The sequence below is a fragment of the Odocoileus virginianus genome, chromosome 17 (genome assembly GCF_023699985.2).
Source record: "Odocoileus virginianus isolate 20LAN1187 ecotype Illinois chromosome 17, Ovbor_1.2, whole genome shotgun sequence".
Classification (NCBI taxonomy): Eukaryota; Metazoa; Chordata; class Mammalia; order Artiodactyla; family Cervidae; genus Odocoileus; species Odocoileus virginianus.
The window spans coordinates 34,621,766-34,639,067 of record NC_069690.1 but is presented as its reverse complement, the minus strand read 5'-3'; the positions used below and the strand labels follow the sequence as shown (position 1 = coordinate 34,639,067).

The 17,302-nt window shown below is 49.1% G+C and overlaps 2 protein-coding genes across 4 annotated transcripts; one reads left to right on the top strand and one right to left on the bottom strand.

Annotated features, from left to right (window-relative positions):
* Positions 1-5,875: 5,875 nt before the first annotated feature.
* Positions 5,876-10,756, bottom strand: MRPL27 (mitochondrial ribosomal protein L27). The gene is made up of 4 exons (XM_020913969.2): positions 10,681-10,756; positions 8,537-8,668; positions 8,051-8,118; positions 5,876-6,275 (listed from the first exon to the last, which is right to left on the bottom strand). The coding sequence occupies exons 1-4, from the start codon at positions 10,718-10,720 to the stop codon at positions 6,069-6,071; spliced, it is 447 nt and encodes a 148-aa protein (XP_020769628.1). The 5' UTR covers positions 10,721-10,756; the 3' UTR covers positions 5,876-6,068.
* EME1 (essential meiotic structure-specific endonuclease 1) lies at positions 10,725-17,193 on the top strand. Of its 3 annotated transcripts, none has more exons than XM_020913966.2 (9): positions 10,725-10,823; positions 12,325-13,130; positions 13,214-13,341; positions 14,157-14,246; positions 14,338-14,459; positions 14,660-14,786; positions 15,005-15,120; positions 16,059-16,248; positions 16,496-17,193. In XM_020913966.2, the coding sequence occupies exons 2-9, from the start codon at positions 12,350-12,352 to the stop codon at positions 16,670-16,672; spliced, it is 1,731 nt and encodes a 576-aa protein (XP_020769625.2). In that variant the 5' UTR covers positions 10,725-10,823; positions 12,325-12,349; the 3' UTR covers positions 16,673-17,193. The 3 variants fall into 3 exon arrangements, with proteins under 3 accessions (XP_020769625.2, XP_020769626.2, XP_070335409.1); XM_020913967.2 differs by lacking the exon at positions 10,725-10,823 and adding an exon at positions 10,848-11,040; XM_070479308.1 differs by lacking the exon at positions 10,725-10,823 and having other exon boundaries at positions 12,894-13,054.
* The last annotated feature ends 109 nt before the right edge of the window (positions 17,194-17,302 follow it).

The following is a 17,302-nucleotide window of genomic DNA, read 5'->3' as shown; positions in this document are numbered from 1 at the left end:
GTGGAGCCTCTGTGTTTTTCCTCCTGGGTGTCAGAGAGCCAGCACTGTTGGGCCGTCTTCTAAAAGTTTTGGCTGGTACTTTGGCAGAAGGTGGAGGGTCTAATTGCCCCAGAGTGAGAACAGTTTAAAATCCATCCAAGAGCCAGAAGGGACACAAGAACCCATAATCCAGATCCCTCCTTTATGAGGGGTAAACAGGCCCAGAGAGGCTCAGAGACGTCCTCATTGCCACCCAGTGGGCCACCAGGTGAGCCAGTTCAGTTCTTCAGAGTCCTGACCCAGCACTTCCTCCCTCGCTGCCAGGCTGAGGCAGAGGCTGACTTCTCTGTCTTTGGAGTCACCAGGGCCCACCCATCCCAGAAGCCTTTGCTCTGTTTCTTGCCCAGCTCAGAGTTTTGTATGGGGCACCTCAAGAACAGAGGCAGCCAGTTCCAGCCAGGACCTGGTGGTCACCACTGCCCCCTTTAGAAGCAGGAGCAGCGGTGCTATGGGTTCCGATCCACTGCCTTAGGACCTAGGAGAGCCATATTGGAAAGGTTTGTCCAGCCTCCCTCCTTCTCTCAAGCCCTTTCTCCCGTCCTACTTTCCTGCCATTGCCAGCCATGGCTCAGTATCAGTCCTTCACAGCTTACTTAATGTGGGAACAAGGGTGAAGGTTTCTCAGAACCCTTAAAATCACCCTATCTATCCAGTCATGCTGGCCCAGTCACCTCAGCTTGGGAAACAAAGCTCAGTTTGAACCCAGGCTGCCATATGTCAGGTTTTTCAAGCTGCCAGGAGAGGGCACCACTGTCCACCAATGGCAGTGTTGGGATGTTCATCTGTTCAGCCACTGCACTGACCTTGCATGGAGTATGTCACTTAATCCTCACAACTCTTTGAGGCAGGCCATGTTCGTATTTTCCTTTAGCAGGCCAGGAAAGTGAAATGAACCCAAAGTCAAAGCTATTAGGTGGTGGCTGCATGCTTCAGAAGGAGGCAGGAGGATTCCACGGCACTCTGTCACTACATTCTCCTATGCTGCTAAGGCAGGTGAAGAGGAAGAAGGTAACACCAAGAACTTCGAGGAAATAGTGTTTGGGTTCAAGGGCTGAGATGATTGCTTTTTTCTGGCTCCTATTTTAGTGAACATTTGAAGCTCTGATTTGGTTCTCTAAAAGGTTTTGTTCTGTCTTACATCAACCTTTAGCTCTATTAAAACAATGTAATAACTAGGTGTAGAGTATCAGGCATAAACAGCATTTAGAATCTGCTAAAGATGCACAGGCCAGGCTGTGGCTATGCTGTCGCTGGACTAGCACAACTGTTTAAAGAGTCTTATTTTTTTGAACTTAGGTGGGACGTGTCCTGATTCAGCTCCTGCCACTCCTGTCCAATTACACCAAGTCCTGGTTACACAGTCACCTGCTGTGAACATTTTGAGCTTAGCTCAGTGGATGGGAATCCAAACTGAGGGTTCTGAGTTAACCGGTCTGAGGTGGCAGCTCAACACTGATGTGGGTTCAGAATTCCCCCTGGCAATTCTAATTTGCAGGCTGGCAGAACCAGAAGTCCCCCCATCCCCGCTGCTCTGGCTAGTTTGTCTTGGCCCCTTGAGTTAGAAGCAATGCAGGACCAGGAGTAGGCTTCACGACTCCTGACAGGTTCAGAGGGCCTCTCCAATCCTCTCCCTGTCCAGGTCACTGAGGCAAGTTGGAGTGCAGCTTCTCTGACTGTTCTCCACCCTCATCCTTCGGTAGGGATAGCTCAGGCCAAGGCTTGAGCTTTTTGAGGCTTTGAAATAGTCCCCTGGTTGGACCCCTGGGGTCAAAACTAGGGTAACAGCCAGGTGGAAGTAGGGTGGGGGAAGGTGGCCGGGCCCCCAGAGCTGCACAAGAGTCCCTTTGGATGGAGGGAGAGACACTGGGAAGTCTTTCCTGTTTTGTGCCTGGTTTCCAGAACAACCATGGACACTTCTGTTCCATTAGAGAGGAGAGCAAAGACCAGAGGACAGTCAGTTGGCATCTGGAGCCCTGTTAGCTGGGCCATTGGGAAGCAGGGGGCAGGGCAGAGTAGGGCTGGGAGGGGATCCTGACTGAGAGGTGCATGGATCTGGGTGAGTGGAGCCCCCTTGGCTGTCTTCTGGGGTTAGCAGAAGCCTAGCCTGTTCCTGCCAGCCCCTTCTTCTGCAGGTTGTTGAGGGATACTCGTGGCTGCCAGGCCTGCAGAGTGGTGTCATCTATGGGACCCTAGGTCCTGCCATGGAACAGATCAGGGGCAGAAGCTGAGAACCTGGAAGGCTGCTCACAGACACCCTGGGTTTGAATGAAGCTGCTCCTCTGGATCAGGGATCCTGGGTTGGGGGTTGGCCCTGTGGGGATGGTGGGTTGTGGGGGTGCAGAGGAAGCCTGTCTTGTGGCTGTCCTTGAGATCGTTTAAGAAAGTGCCCTTTCTTGGCACCCCTCTGCCACCGCTGCTGCCTGTGCAGAGGGCACCATGGAGGACAGTCTCCTAGCCATAGCTGTGGCCACTGGTGAATACCTCTTGCTGTCCCGTCAGAGTTGGGGCAGATGCACCCTTGGCCCCTCAGCAGAGGCCAGAAGTCCAGCCTCTTCATCTATAGGGTCACCTAGTGCAAACCACTTGGGAAGAATGCTGTGTACAGTTGGTATATGAACCCTGAGGTCCCTTTCCTGCTGAGTTCTAGAGGCTGGGTGCCAGGAGTCTGACTTGACGCTTGAGTCCTCCCTCTGATTGAGTTTCTAAGGGTGTCCGCCTCTGCCACAAGCTCTTTCTCCTCCGAGTCTGTCCTCTGTAAACTCCATTACACACATTACTCCTTCCCTGGGCTGAAGGAAGACAGGATATAGCTGCTCTGTCCTCACAAACCTCTGCCATAGGAAATGGATGCAGAGGCAAAAAGGGAGCTTCCTGCCCCCTCAGTTTGCCATGCATGTGAAGCTGATCCTAGTCCCAGCAGGTCATTCCTACCCAACTTCTGGAGTAGAATTACAGTCTGGGGAGGTGAGATGGGTTTGTGCATGCCAGCCCCAGGCTGAACTCGGTGTCTGGTGGCTCTGTGGGAGGAGTTCCATGCTGGTGTTTATCATGACCATCCTGCTGAGCGGCTGTACCCACGAAGCCCCAGCACTGCCACATCCCCTGCTCTCATCAATTCTTCTGGAGCCCCAACCAATATGTAGACATGGCTACCCACTAACCCCTTACCTTCATGGCCTCCTACCCCAATCACCACAAAAGGGCATCCACTTTCTCTGCTCAGTATGGACGGGGCCTCTAGGTCTACTCTATGGACACTGCATCTTCCAGTCTGGGTTCCCTCGGGGCCAAGGAAAGTGTCAAAAACGTTAGCAACATCCTGGCCAGCTTATTCCCCGGTACTTCAGCAACAGGACCCTGTACTGGGAGCTGCTGGTGAAGACAATGGTCTTCCCAGCTCTTCCAAGCAGCTGGAAGCCCACACTCTCCCCAGCTCCTAAGGGGAAGCCCAGCGCTGACTTCTGTGGTGGTGACTACAGTATTGTCAGTCTTTCTCGGTACAGGGCACTGCAGGGGATGCTGGGTACAAAAAGCAAAAGAAATCTTTGGGCCTGCAGCCTCCCCAGTTCCAACCCCAACCCCGAGCATCAGACAGAGAAGATGGAGAGGTGAGGACAGGTATTCTCTGACTTTCCCACAAGTGTCATCAGAGCTGGCTGCCAAATTGTGAAAGAATGAGCTTGTGGCCAGAGAACAGTGGAATTTATACCTGAGTGCATTTCTGAAATGCTAAGGGTCTGGGCTTTGTGCTTTGGACTAGTGGAGGAAGAGAATGAACAAGATGGGGGCAGGGACATGGAGACAAAAAAGGTTTGGGTTCTGCTCTCTGGCTCACTGACCCTAAACCCTGAGCCTCACTCTGAGTCATCCTTCATGGTCCCTAGGAGTACACCTCTCCCTTTAGCACCATGGGACTGCCCCACCAAGGTCCAGGCAGTGGAAAGATGCTGAGAGGCCCAGGCGATGCAGGTGAGATAGGACGCCTGGGGCTGCCACTTGGGAGTCGGGTGGGGGGAGAAGTGTGTGCCAGGATGTAGTGGCCAGAGGAAGGAGGGGAGGAACTGTAGAGAGACTTGGAGAGAAAAGTGTGTGGCACTCTGATCTTAGGCTCATCCTGGTGGAAAGGGCCCAGATGGAAGCTGGAGGACAGCTGCGTAAGCCTGCTTGGCTCCCTCAGTCACAGGGCTATCCGCAGGGTGGGGGCTTGCAAAGCAGCTCCCAGCTCCCGCTATGGGAGCCAGCTTCCCTGTCCAACTACGAGTGTTCAAAAGGACCAGCAGCAGCAGATGCTCCAGCTGACTGCACAGTGCTTCTGGCTCTGGGCCTGCGGGGAAGTTAATGTTCAGTCCTCCCACCCTTGAGTGCCCTGGAGAACTCAGCACTTTTTCCTTATTACTTTTTAATTGTATGTAAACGCCTAATAGGAGCCCCTGGGACAAGGAAAGATCACAGATAGAGAGCCTAGGATTTGGCTAGAGGCTCCACTTCACCTCTTTGGTAAAGGATGGCAGATCCTAGTCCAGGGAAGTGATTTAGCCTGGGCAAGAAAAGTTTCCATGGAGACAACAGCTCTAAGATTCAACTTGTCTCCAGGAAGGACCATCACTGGGGGAGAGGAGACACAGAAAGCAAAAGCCAGAGAGGGAGCAGGAGTGTGTGTGGGCGGGGGTGGGGGTGGGATCGTAAGGAAATGGGTAATGTCTTTGCTCTACCTCTCCCAGCTGCCATCCGCTATGAGGAGGCCCTAAGGTCATATCTGCACCACCACCCAACCAGGCTCTGCTCACCCACCACAGGAAGCAGCCAATTGCTTGCTCAGGGAAACACTATAGGAGAGGGAGCAGTTCTTCCATCTTGCCCCTTCCTGCTTCTCCAAGGTACTGGCAGGGACAGCACCGAGCCTATGGAGATGCTCCCAGCAATCTCCTCCAGCTGGGCCTTAGTACAAGACCTCAACATACCCTGGGTCACTTTTGCAGGAGGTAGGAAATCTGAGGTCATGCCCAAAGAATCAAGGTGACAAATCCAAAGCAGACCTCCAGAATTAAGACTTCTCTGCCCTCAACCCCTGAAGCTCCTGCCTTCAGGGCAGAGAATAGTCCTTGGGAGGAAGCCACTAACTATGCAAGTTCTCTCTGGGACTACAGCCAACATCGCCTGCCTCTAACACCCAGGATGACTGTCCATCCCTACTGAGACTTCCTTCCTCACCCTTCCACTCAAGCCAAGATTGTAAAGGTCTTGCGTGGACAATGAAGGCCTGCTCTCAGCCTACTCTAGGACCAGTGAGTATTCCTGAAGCCAGATTCTTGGCTGTAGTTTACAATGTGCGATAAACCAAGAATCAGAAAACAATGCCAGCGTGGTGTGTCACTGGTTGAGAAGAAAGCAGCTCATTTGTCACCCAATCTGTCTCATCCCTGGAATTGTATCCAGTGATATATCTGCCTCATCCCTGGAAGGACTCTGGTATTCCAGGCCAGATGGGGCCTCTCTGCCCTGGACCCACACAGGTAGGAAGGGGTCTGCCACGAGGCCATTTCTGGGGCTGTTGCCGCATTTCCCTCTGAATGTGGCTCCAGGAAAGAACACGACCACACTGGGTTTCTCTATTGGCCCCTTGGCCCCTCCTCCCCACTCTTTCCCAGCCTGACTTCTGTGGGATCCAGGAGGGGAAGGAGCTATGACATCCTCAAGTACAAGCTCTCCTCTTCCTTGTGGAAGGAGGAAAGTCCTTCCTCTGGAGTCCCCACTTATTCCCCTGTGTACACCTGAGAACATGAATAAACAGATCAGTATGCTGCTCCATCCAGGTTTGTTCCCAAATAGAAGAAACTCCACTCTAGCTAACTTTATTGTTGGCTCCAGATCAGGTCTCCCAAAGGGCTTCCACCAATCACTTCAGAGTCTCTTGCGGTCACCACCAAGCAGACTTCTTTACTGGGAGGCCTTGTCATCGCTCCAACTCTTGATGACGTCTGGTACCATCCTCTCCTGTCACCTGGGCTCCAAAGGCCTCAACCAGGAGGTCAAAGCATAGCTACCAGTTTGAAGGTGCCCTCAGGCTTGGCAGGAACCACGTGGACGAAAGTCTTGTAGAGCACAGCCCCTTCGGGCAGCCTGCTGACCAGATCCACAGCCTCCGAGTTGCTGGGATTGGGCACGTAGACTTCCTTAGTGTAGCGGACTACCCCCTCCTCCAGCGCATACAGACATTTCTTCTTTCCCAGTCCCACCTGCAACAGACAGAGTAGTCAGCTGGACAGCCAGGGGGGCCCATCCCAGGGCTCTAGGATAGACTCTTCACAAAGATTCAGGCCCTGGGGCCAAAAGGGAGGGTTCAGAAAGCTCCATCTAAGGCTCCCTTTCCCTCTGGGCTTGGTAATGATTCCATGATAAAGGTGGGAAAAGAAAAGTCCAACAGCTAATCCTAGTGGTTATTCAGTCCCTGAGGGCTAATGCCTGGACCTCTATCTGTACAGGTGGCCAGAAGCCACACTGGACAGATGCCCAAACCAGGCCCAGGAAAAGGTCTGATCACTGCTCCTGGGAGCCTGCTTCTGGGAGGCTTAACGTAACACTAGTTTGACGCAACATTTTCATCTATATGGCAAAGTTTAGGCTCAAAGCTATATAGATAATGCATATGCTAATTAAACAAAAGTAATTATATAAGCTAATACTGTGTCATACTTACTGTGTGTAAGCACTATTCCAAGCAATATTATACACATTAACTCAATTCTCACCTTGTGAAGTAGGTACTATGTCTAAACCTGATTTTCAGGTGAGAAATATGAGCAAAGAGATTAAAATAAACTATTTATTAAATATATACATATTACTAACTATACATATCTTAGCTTTTTTCTTTTACTGAACTTGAGATTAGATGTGTGGCAAGTTTTATCCAGGCAGTCCTGCATTATTCAGTATCTCTCAAATTAAAAGAACAGACTCTGGTTCAAATCCCAGCACTACTACTTACTACTGTGTGATCTGAGCAAGTTAATTTACTTCACTGTGTCTCACTTTTTTCAACTGCAAAATATGGATAAATATTAACTACTTCATAGGGTCATCTTGAGAATTAAATTGAGTTAATAATCAGAAAGAGCTTAAAATACTGCCCAGGTCAAAACATATTAGCTTTTATTATTGTTGTCATTATTTTAGTAGAACTAAAAATGAACACAGCCACATACTGAATGTCTCGAGTTCCTAAAAAAAAAAAAAAGTTACTACACATACAGTCAATTCACTTACAAATTAGAATTTTTGAAATAATTTGGGTTACTATCAGTCTTTCTGTGCCTACTAAAATTGCCAAAAAAGAGGTAAGAAGGGAGGAAGAAATTGATTACAGAGGAAACTAAACTAACTTTTTAAACAATGTAAAGACTAGAGCATAGGTCTGTGTTAAAGAACTTTCCTACCTTAGCAAGTGATACTAACTTGCTGATGCTGAAATTCCTGAAATTCCTGGTATGAACCTAATTTCTGGCCCATATACTGAATCCTATTTTATTAAATTCAAGTTATCTTTCAGGCCCCTAATAACAACCTTATGCAAAGGAGGAATTCTTAAAAATAAGAAAAAATGAATAATTGAGATTAGTTTCTCAAGATTAAAAAAATATCTTAAATCACTAGAAATCTCCTCTTCCAAGAAATGGAGGTTAGAAAAGAGACCTAAGAGAATGAGGCTGATACTATTACCAAGACAAAAAAGTGACCTGGGAGTCAGCAGACCTGGTTCAAATCCCAGTTCTGTCACTACCCCACTACCCCCTTTCTAAGTTTTTGGCATCCCACCTATAAAATACAGATCATACCTACCTACCCTCGAGATGGGAGTAAAGATGAAATGAGAGAATGTAGGCCCAGGAATCAGCATGATGCTTGGCATTTGGTATTCACCCAACAGTTGCAACTGTTACAATTATTGTGCTCAGGAGCATGGAGCGGTGAAGGAAAAGTGGGGGTGGGAGGGAAGCACAAAGCCACTTACATGGGCACCTGGGTGCCAGCGGAAGTGGCGCTGAGTGGCGAGAATGTTGCCAGCATGAACATAGTGACCTAGAAGAGAAGTCCACAAGTGCGCTGCCTTTGGGTGCCAACAATGAGGCAGACAGCAAACTGCTAAGAAAACACAGTAGCCCCCGCTTTTCCTGGCCCAAATGCTGCATACCAACCTGCAGACCCGGCCCTGGAAAGGACCAACTCCCGGAGAGTCTGACACAAGCAGCCCGCAACCCCTCCCTGGGAACTGCCACTTCCAGTCACGTGGCCAAGGTTCCCACCTATTTGCTCTTCCTCAGCCCCTCCACCTTGCCTCAGGTCTTATCTGCTTCTTTAATTTGGAACTAAATGTTCTGGTAAGCAACATGGAGAGAACAGGGCCAGGCACCTGTGTGGTTTGCCTGCCCTTCAGAGGAACACCAGGGCAGCACAGGAGGTTGCTAAGTGGGAAGTGGAAGGCAGGCCACACCCTTACCCTCCATTTTCTTGATGCCAAAGCGTTTGCCTGGAGACTTTCCACCAAGGTTCTTGGAGCTGCCACCTGTCTTCTTGGAGGCATATCTGACAGCAAGAGGTGCAGCCTGAGGAGGACTCAGCAGGGCTGTAACTACACAGAGAACAGAAATGTTGTTCAAACAGAGAGGCTTCCCAGGAGACTCTCGTTCTTTGCCTCAGTGGGCCATTTGCTAAACTGAGGTGGCAGGGGGCATTTTCAGGGGAAGTGAAGATATGTGAGCAGAAATGCCACTTGACTGTGTGGGTTTTCAGGGGATGTCTTAAGTCCTTGTATTGTCCACAGTGTAAGCGCTACATGAGTTGTGTGTGTGGCCTAGGGTTTGGGGGAGGGAGTAAAATATTAATGGAAAAAAAAAATACCATGTGCCCTGACACATCTAGTCCTACTGAGGAGAAACAAAACCACAGAAACAGAAGCCAGCAAGAGGACACCACAGAGCTGCCTGTTTCAGCCTCACTCACCATTATACCCTCAAGACTCCATGCACTGGGGAGGGGCCAGACCACAGAGTCCAACAACAGAACACCCAGAGAGAGGCTCCTGCTTTGACCTCACCCACCACTTTCTTAGCCATCCACCCATCCATAGCACACCAGATACTTGTAAACAAAAAAGGCAGCCTCTCTGAGGGTGGCTCCCACAGGCTCCTGTGCAGTTCAGAAGGCTGGTCCCTTTGTTTGGCAAGCCCATTAAGCACAGGGAAGACTGATTGATGACCATGCCCTTGTTAATCTGACCTCTCCATCCTCATTCCAAAGTGCTCAATGGTATTTATTTTAAAAAGGAAAGTGAACTAAAATTCATGCTGACCAGGATGGAAGCCCTGTGCTATACGACAAGCCCAGGATTGGTAATCCTTGCATTCAGGTCTCCAGATACAGCTGTGTTAATCAGGGTCATGCCAGAGTCTTTAGAGAACCCTGTGCGACCCTGGAGCCTGTCAGTTCATAGCTCCTAAAACCTAGGTTTCTGAAGTCTTAGTTAGAACAGAGACTAGCTGGGGCAAAGGACCAGAGATAAGGACTTAGAGAGACAACATATTAAATGCCCAGCATCAGGACCTACGTACCTTTAAACACCTATACATTTGTTCACTCACTAAAGTGAAGAGACTGGACTTTCGCTTTACCTACCTTATCTCATTCACAAATCTTTCCCCTTCACCCTATACCTCATCCTCCTCAAAGAAAATGATGCTATCACCTACACAGTTGGTCAGGCAGAAGTCAGAGAGTCGTCATAGATTCCTTGCCTTCGCTAACCTCAGGTATGGAGGGAGTCCACCAGCAAGCTCTGGATTCTATCTCCAAAACAGATCTCAAATCCACCCATTTCCCTCCAAGTTCACTGACACCAACATCCTGACTAAACCATACTTCATCAGGCCTACTGTTACTACTTCCCATCTGGTTTCCTCATTTCTATTCCTACTCCTTTTAAACTCATAGAGGAGCAAGAGCTTCCTTCTCAAAATGGATAATTGGATCAAATCATTCTCTTGCCCCTCACTCTCTTACAAAACCAGGCCTCCTACCATCCTTAAGGTCTTAAATTATATGTTACCTCCTCAGAGGGCTTCCCTGACTACCCAACCTAAAAGAAGACACAGACACATTTTTCCCTCTCAGTCACAGCACCTGTAATGATTCACAATTTTATTTATGTGCTTATTTACTGGTTTATCTGTTACAAGTAACTCTCCTGGGGCTAGAGACTGCCTTCATCTCCTCTGCTGAGATCCTCAACACCTACCAGTGTCTAGCACAAAGGCAGACCTCAACCTACTGAACGAACGGATTAACTTTTTGAGCGCCAATGTGCCAACGATAGCAACCTATTTTTGTAGATGAAAGGATCCAAAGAAACCCAGACAGTGGAGGCGGCAAACAACAGCAAGGGAAACTATGAACAAGCCAATCCAGGTAAGGTCACGTGCTCCACGCCCCAGATGTCACGTGACCAACGACTGTCCCGCACATTTCCCCCAGTCTCCTCCTTCCCCCAGGATCCTCCACGGGGTACCGCCTCCATCCTCAGGCTCCCTGCAAGGTCTCCACTGCACTTCTACCCCTGGCGCCGCAACGACCACGGCGTCCGATTACCAGCAGTCCGGGTCCTCCACGCCAGCACCGCCAACGCCATGTTTTGCGTTCTCCCGCTTCCGGTGTTAGAGATGTGCTTCCGCTACCGGGAGATGTATTTCCGGGTCCTGCGTGGCACGAAAGAGTGGCGCGACAATTTGCTGGTGAGCGCTGCTGGGCTGGGCTGCTGGTGGGCCGGCGATGTAGGGCCTACTTCCTGAGGCAGGGTCTGCCGGGGCTTGGTGGCCGCGGCCTTTGCCGCCGCGTGTGGACGAGCTGTCCGCCCTGTGCCTGCGGGAGAGACGTGGAGCGAGCTCAGCAGGGGCCTGCTCGTCCAATACCCGCATTTTGCCAGAGTTACCGAGGCTGATGCCTCAGACGGTAAAGAAACTGCCTGTAATGCAGGAGAACCGAGTTCGATCCCTGGGTTCTGAAGATCCCCTGGAGAAGGGAATGGCACCCACTCTAGTATTCTTGCCTGGAGAATTCCACGGACAGAGGAGCCTAGCAGGCTACAGTTCATGGGGTCGCAAAGAGTCAGAAACGACTGACTGAGTGACTAACACTTTAACCGAGGCCTGAGCGGGGATAGGGAGGTCCCTCCCTAGTCGTTCAGCTTACTTTACAGAGCACTTCCTGCGTGCCAGATACAGTACTAAGCTCTGTAGATGAATTACTTTAAAAAAATTATTTTTAAGTAATTCTTGTAAAGTAGGTAATGTGACTATCCCTGTTTTACTGAAAAAGCGTGGCCGGGAGAGGTTACATGGCTCATCCTGCAGTGTTAGTATGTTCAGATTGTCTTGCGCACCACCCATCAATTGCAACCCTAGATATTTCTGTAAGAGAACTGAAAGCATTCCCACAAAAACTAGGAGGTGAATGTTCATGGCAGCATTTGTAATGGTCAACAATGGAATCAAACAGAATGTCCACCAAATGAATGAATAGACAAAATGTGGCACATCAATGAAGTGTTACTCAGCTATAAAAAGCGATGAAATCCTGACACGTGCTACAACATAAATGAACTTTGAAAACATGCTAAGAAGCCAGTCACCAGAGTTCACATACTTAGGACTCCATTTCTGTGAACTATCTAGAATACGTAGTAGATTTGTAGAGACAGGAGTAGGTTTATCATTGCCAGGGACTCCAGGGAAGGGGAAATGGACTGAATGCCTAATGGCTGTGGGATTTCTTTTTGAGATGATGAAAGTGTTCTGGAATTAGATAGTAGTGATGGTGATACAACCTTGCAAATATACTGAAAACTGCTGAATTGTGTACATTTTAAAAGGATGGAATTTTATGGCATGTGAGTGATATCTCAGTTAAAAAAGAATGACTCTTGATATCTCCGATTTACATGCAGAGATTGGTAAAGAGGTGGTATTGGGTCTTGTTCCCACCTCATGAACATTTTTTAATAGTAACCTCCACTTTGTTTATCCTCACCTTGACCTAGAAGAGATATGAGGAGGGTTCTTGTTAGACTACAGACATAGCTGTTCTGAGTTCCAGATTGATCGTATTGGACCATGTCCTATTTCTCTGTTTCTTCATTTCTCTGTATATCATTTATTTCCATAAAGCTTGGCCATAGAACACAACTGAACTGAATTCAGTGCTACAGTTTGTGTCTCATCTCTCTTGTCATTGCAGGGAATTAATTTGATTGCACATACTGATGGCTATAAAGAAGTCATCACTCTCACTGGATTCCAGTGAGAGTGACTCTGAGGAGCTGCCAACATTTGCCTTTCTGAAAAAGAAACTGTCTTCAATAAAGAGGAGGCAGCCTCAGGAGGATGAGAAGATTGTAGTGGTTGACATCTCAGATTCTGAGGCCTCCTGTCCATCACCAAAATGGAAAGAACCATCACCCATTCCAGAGGCAGCTGAAACTGTCATACGAACAGAGCCAGTCAGGGTGCTAAGCAGTGGAAGTGAGAATGAGGAGGAATTTATGCCCCTGGCTGAGAGGCTTATTTGTAAGTTTTTGACTCACAAACAGCTGAGCCCTGAAAAATCCAGCTCCCCATTTGAAAGGGTTTTGGATCAAAATAATGAAGGAGCATCACATGACTGGCAAAAACAGCTGTTTACAAAGATCCGTGATATTCCCCTCTGTGGTACCTCAGAGAGGCATGCATCAAATAACAAGGACCCTGTGGTTGACAATCCATGCCATCAGCTGCCAGCCTACCAAACTACCTGCTCTGTCCAGAGCAACAGCTTGACAATAACCAAAACAAATGCTGAGGTGCCCCTGCCTCAGAAGAGACGCAAGTATAGTCAGAAGGTCCAGAAGAGAAGCACACAGGGATGCCAGCAGTGGGGACGAGCAAGCCAGAAGGAAAGCACCCAGAGGCAACAGGAAAGGAAGAAGAAGGTAGCCCTGGCTAACAGGCTGAAAGCTCAGAGGCCAGAGGAGTGCTTAAAGCACATTGTTGTGCTGCTGGATCCAGGTCCTACAGGCATCTTTCTTTCTCTGCTGCTGGGTAAACTGCTTCCTGGGCCCCGCTGACCATCCCTTTCCCATCTGTTGCAGTGCTCTTGCAGACGGAAGGTGGGGGTCAGCTCCTTGGAGCCCTGCAGTCCATGGATTGCTGCTGTGTGATTGAGGCGCAGGCTGTGCCTTGCAGCCTCACATGGAGGAGAAAGGCTGGGCCCTCTGAGGTAGGGGTTTTCTGACTGCTGTCTCTCCTCCTCCTCAGAGTTACAGGATAAATATGCTTTTATTTTAAAGACTGTATCTCAGTTAAGGCCCCAACTGGAAAGCAGATGGCACACTCAGCTTAGTATACATTTGAGGAGGGTTGAATAAAGGGCTGTTTTTCAAGGTGTGGGCAGGGTGCAAGCAAACTACACGGGACAGCACCGTACCTCATATAATAACAGCTTTTACTTAGTTTCTCCATCTGGGGTAGTGCTGCCATTTCAGATTGGTTAATACTGTACTGTAGGATTGTGGACCGTTATGTGACTTTGGCTTTGTTTGATTATGCCTTAGTGTGGTGAAAGAGAGGTGCTCTCACAGACCGAAGTTTCCTTGGTGATTCTTATCTTTGTCACACCAAACCTATTCCTTTCCAAGAGCCACTCATCTCATACTTCGCATTTACCCTCAAAGCCCAAATTACGTATTTGTTCCAGATTCTTCAGAAGAGTTTCCTACCCTCTATTCCCCAATTCAAAATGCATAGAATATTGGCAGTTACTGCTCAGCCCATTTCAACTCATTAATGCCCCTTTCATATTCACTACTTCTAAAGTGCAGTACACCAAGGTTGAACCATTGAGGAATGGGAGGGACAGAATCATGGATTACTATTTCTTGCCACCATGATTTCACTCCAGAAGAAAAAGGATACTGCAAAATGGACTAGGCCAATGGGGATGAAGTCATTCACCTAGAAGGCCTGGGTTTCTCTCACAGGTGCTGAGCACCTGCTGACCTGCCTCCCTCTGCGGGGTTCTGTGCCCTTTAATAGGATGGCGAGGAGGGCTGGGTGGAAGAGCCCATGGTTCTGGTGCTGCTTCTGGCAGAGGTGTTTATGTCTATGATCTACCACTTCAAGCAGGTGGGTACAGCCAGAGGGGTGGGTGCTGAGGCCAGGCTGAGGGCTGGCTCTAGGGAGCAGACATTCATGCAGTTTCTGCCCCTTCACGCAGGGACGTCTGGGCAGCACTGAGGAAGGGAAAAAAACACTTCGGAGCTTTGTGACTGACATCACAGCAAGGACAGCTGGGAAAGATCTGTCACTGGTGATTGTGGATCCAGAGAAGTGCTTCAGGTTTGGATTTGTCCTCAAGACTTAGTATTAAAAGGGGCAGCTCTTGGGCCAACAGGGGTGAATGTATTCATCCCAGATCTGGGTCCCTTTGCAAAACAGCATCCCTGTTAGCCCTTTGTGACTCTCTGGTCCAGCCTTCTCACACCTCTCCTGAGCTCAGCCTGGAGCTGCTACCCTTTTGATTTCCTCCCCTGCTCCAGTGCTCCGAATCCTCTAAGAAGGAAACAGAGAGTGGCAAATAGAGGACAGGCCAAGGAGAAGCAGCAGCAGCAGAAACAACCAGAGGCCAACACAGTGGCCATGGTGACCAGGGTAGATATAGAAGAGGTAAGAACTGTTGCCTGAATCAGCGTGGGCACCCACTCTCCTCTAACCTGAGTTGCTAAAGAGTAAAATGCCTGCTGGACACTACTTTCTGCCCTGGCACTAGGTAGGAAAGAAGGGCCAAACAGGGAGCCAAGGGACTGGGGTGTAGCTTCAGTGAACAGTGAGAGGAGAACAGTCTCTCCATACTCTTCCAATCCATCCTGCTTTGGGGTTTCTAGGCACTGGTAGATCTGCAGCTGCACACAGAAGCCCAGGCTCGAATTGTGCAGAGCTGGAAAGAGCTGGCTGACTTGGCATGCGCGTTCACGAAGGCCGTGGCCGAAGCACCCTTCAAGTGAGTGCCCCCGTCAAGTCCTGGCTCAGTTGCTGGGTCTTGGTCTTTACAGTGATTCTGGTACCCAAAGGTGTCTCCTTCCCCTGACTCTGCTGCTAGTCTCTTGTTGCTCAAGCTTGAGGCAGAAGCAGCCTACTTAACCCTGGGGATTCTTGGAAGGAGCCTTCAAGTCTGGTCCCTTTAAAATGTTCTCTAGCTTATATGTGTAGGGATCCCCTGGTGGCTCAGATGGTGAAGAATCTGCCTGGAGCGTGGAAGACCTGGGTTCACTGCCTGGGTCAGGAAGATCCCCTGGAGAAGGGAACGGCAATCCACTCCAGTATTCTTGCCTGGAGAATTCCATGGACAGAGGTACAGTTCATGGGGTTGCAAAAGAGTCAAAACACAACTGAGCAACTAACACTTGAGCTTATGTGTAAGTTTATGTTCTGCAGATTCGTACTGGGTTATCAGTGGGCCAAGGTACCAGGATTCATTGCAGATCAGGTCACAATGAAACAAGCTTTTGTAAAACAAATTTTTTAGCCTACTTAGCTCAAGGGCTGTTCATAGTCAGAACTTAAAATTAATGAGACCTGAGAGACAATTGAGTCCTTCATTTTATACCTGAGGGAACTGAGGCCTGAAGAGACCAACCTGTCAAAAGTTGCGAGCAAATTAGAAGAACCAGATCTAGACTCTAAATTGCCTGATACCCAGTCCCCTGTGCCTACTCCTGTGCACACTGCTTCCCCAAATGGAGCCCAATCTCAACGTAAGCAAGAATCTGGTAACTTTCTGGTAATTTCTCTTTGAATGAAAAGGCGTAAATGTTTTTAAGGGAATCTAGTTTTTAAGCAACTAGCATTGCTTGGGTGGAACATTGTGCACCCCTCTTCCAAGCTCAAGTGCAACAGAGAAATGCATGACTTTTAGCTCCTCAACTGCGCTGTTTGCAGGAAGCTCCGAGATCAAACTAGTTTCTCCTTCTGCCTGGAGAATGACTGGGCTGGAGGGGCCAAGGTGGACCGCTCTGGCAGGGGGCTTGCACTGGTCTGGAGGAGACAGATTCAGCAGCTGAACCGGGTCAGCCTGGAGATGGCTAGTGCCATTGTGGATGCCTATCCCTCCCCACAGCTCCTGATCCAGGTATGCTATTCCAGGGGTCACTGCCCAGTGTGCTGTGGCCTTGGTGGACTCCCAGTTTCCATGGACAGCACTGGTGAGGGCCCAAGAATGCCTTGTAAGTCAACAGTGCGGGTCTGAGATCAGAGTCAACACTGATCAGGGAGGGAGGACAGATTCTCTTCCTCCAACACAAGCTTCCCATCCTCTGTTCATAGATGAAGAATGGCTGTGGATGGTGTGGTATTAACAGGTCATTTACTCCTTTCAGGCTTACAAGCAGTGTTTTTCTGAGGAAGAATGCCAGAACTTGCTCGCAAACTTACAGGTGCGCCGTGGGGAAGGCGTGACAGCCACCTCGCGCCGTGTTGGACCAGAGCTGTCCAGGCGTATCTACCTTCAGATGACAGCTTTGCAGCCAGATCTCTCCTTAGACAGTGCAGACTGAAGCCAGCCCTCAGGATGAGGATGAAAAGCTGGTTTCCACCGCTGCTCCTACCTTGCAGCATGACTACAGTGTAGGAATCAGGAGCACCTCCTGCAGCACAAGCCTGGGTCCTGCCCACAGCAGGCTTTCCTTGGTGTTGCTATTTGTGATAGTGTCTCTACCTGCCCACCTGGGGTGGAGGCCGAGATGCTTATATTTGCCTTCCTCTCTTAGCAAGTTGACTGCCATGTATGAACCACCCCTGCCCTTGCCCTCGCCAGCCCTCAAAAATACAAAGGAACAAAGACAGACCACTCAGACATGTATTTAATAACTGTAGAAATCCAAAAGTACCCCAGCATCAAATCTCCAGGTCACAAGTGAACTGCCCTCAGCTGGTGACCTGACGAGGCTGGATGTGCTCTTGCCTTCTTGCCACCCACTGAAGCTCCTCAACCAGCCAAGGAACTGTGCTGACTTCTGTATTCTCTTAATCTCATTTTATGTCCTGGTTTTAATTTCAATAAAGCATTTGTACCATTGGTTCTGGAGCTTAGAGGAAAAATAAAGGAATGTGTAGTGATTCTGAATAAGGTGTGGGCCTATGCAGCAGTTCTCCCTGAGGAAAAAAAGAATAAGTCTTTTCTTCCA

Coding starts and splice junctions, on each gene's coding strand:
- MRPL27 (XM_020913969.2), bottom strand. CDS start 10,720: ATGGCGTTGGCGGTGCTGGCGTGGAGGACCCGGACTGCTG. Junction 8,669..10,680: donor GTGGAGGACCCGGACTGCTG/GTAATCGGACGC, acceptor TTCTCTGTGTAG/TTACAGCCCTGCTGAGTCCT. Junction 8,119..8,536: donor TGGCATCAAGAAAATGGAGG/GTAAGGGTGTGG, acceptor CTTCTCTTCTAG/GTCACTATGTTCATGCTGGC.
- EME1 (XM_020913966.2), top strand. CDS start 12,350: ATGGCTATAAAGAAGTCATCACTCTCACTGGATTCCAGTGAGAGTGAC. Junction 13,131..13,213: donor TGTTGTGCTGCTGGATCCAG/GTCCTACAGGCA, acceptor CATCTGTTGCAG/TGCTCTTGCAGACGGAAGGT. Junction 14,460..14,659: donor GATCCAGAGAAGTGCTTCAG/GTTTGGATTTGT, acceptor CCCCTGCTCCAG/TGCTCCGAATCCTCTAAGAA.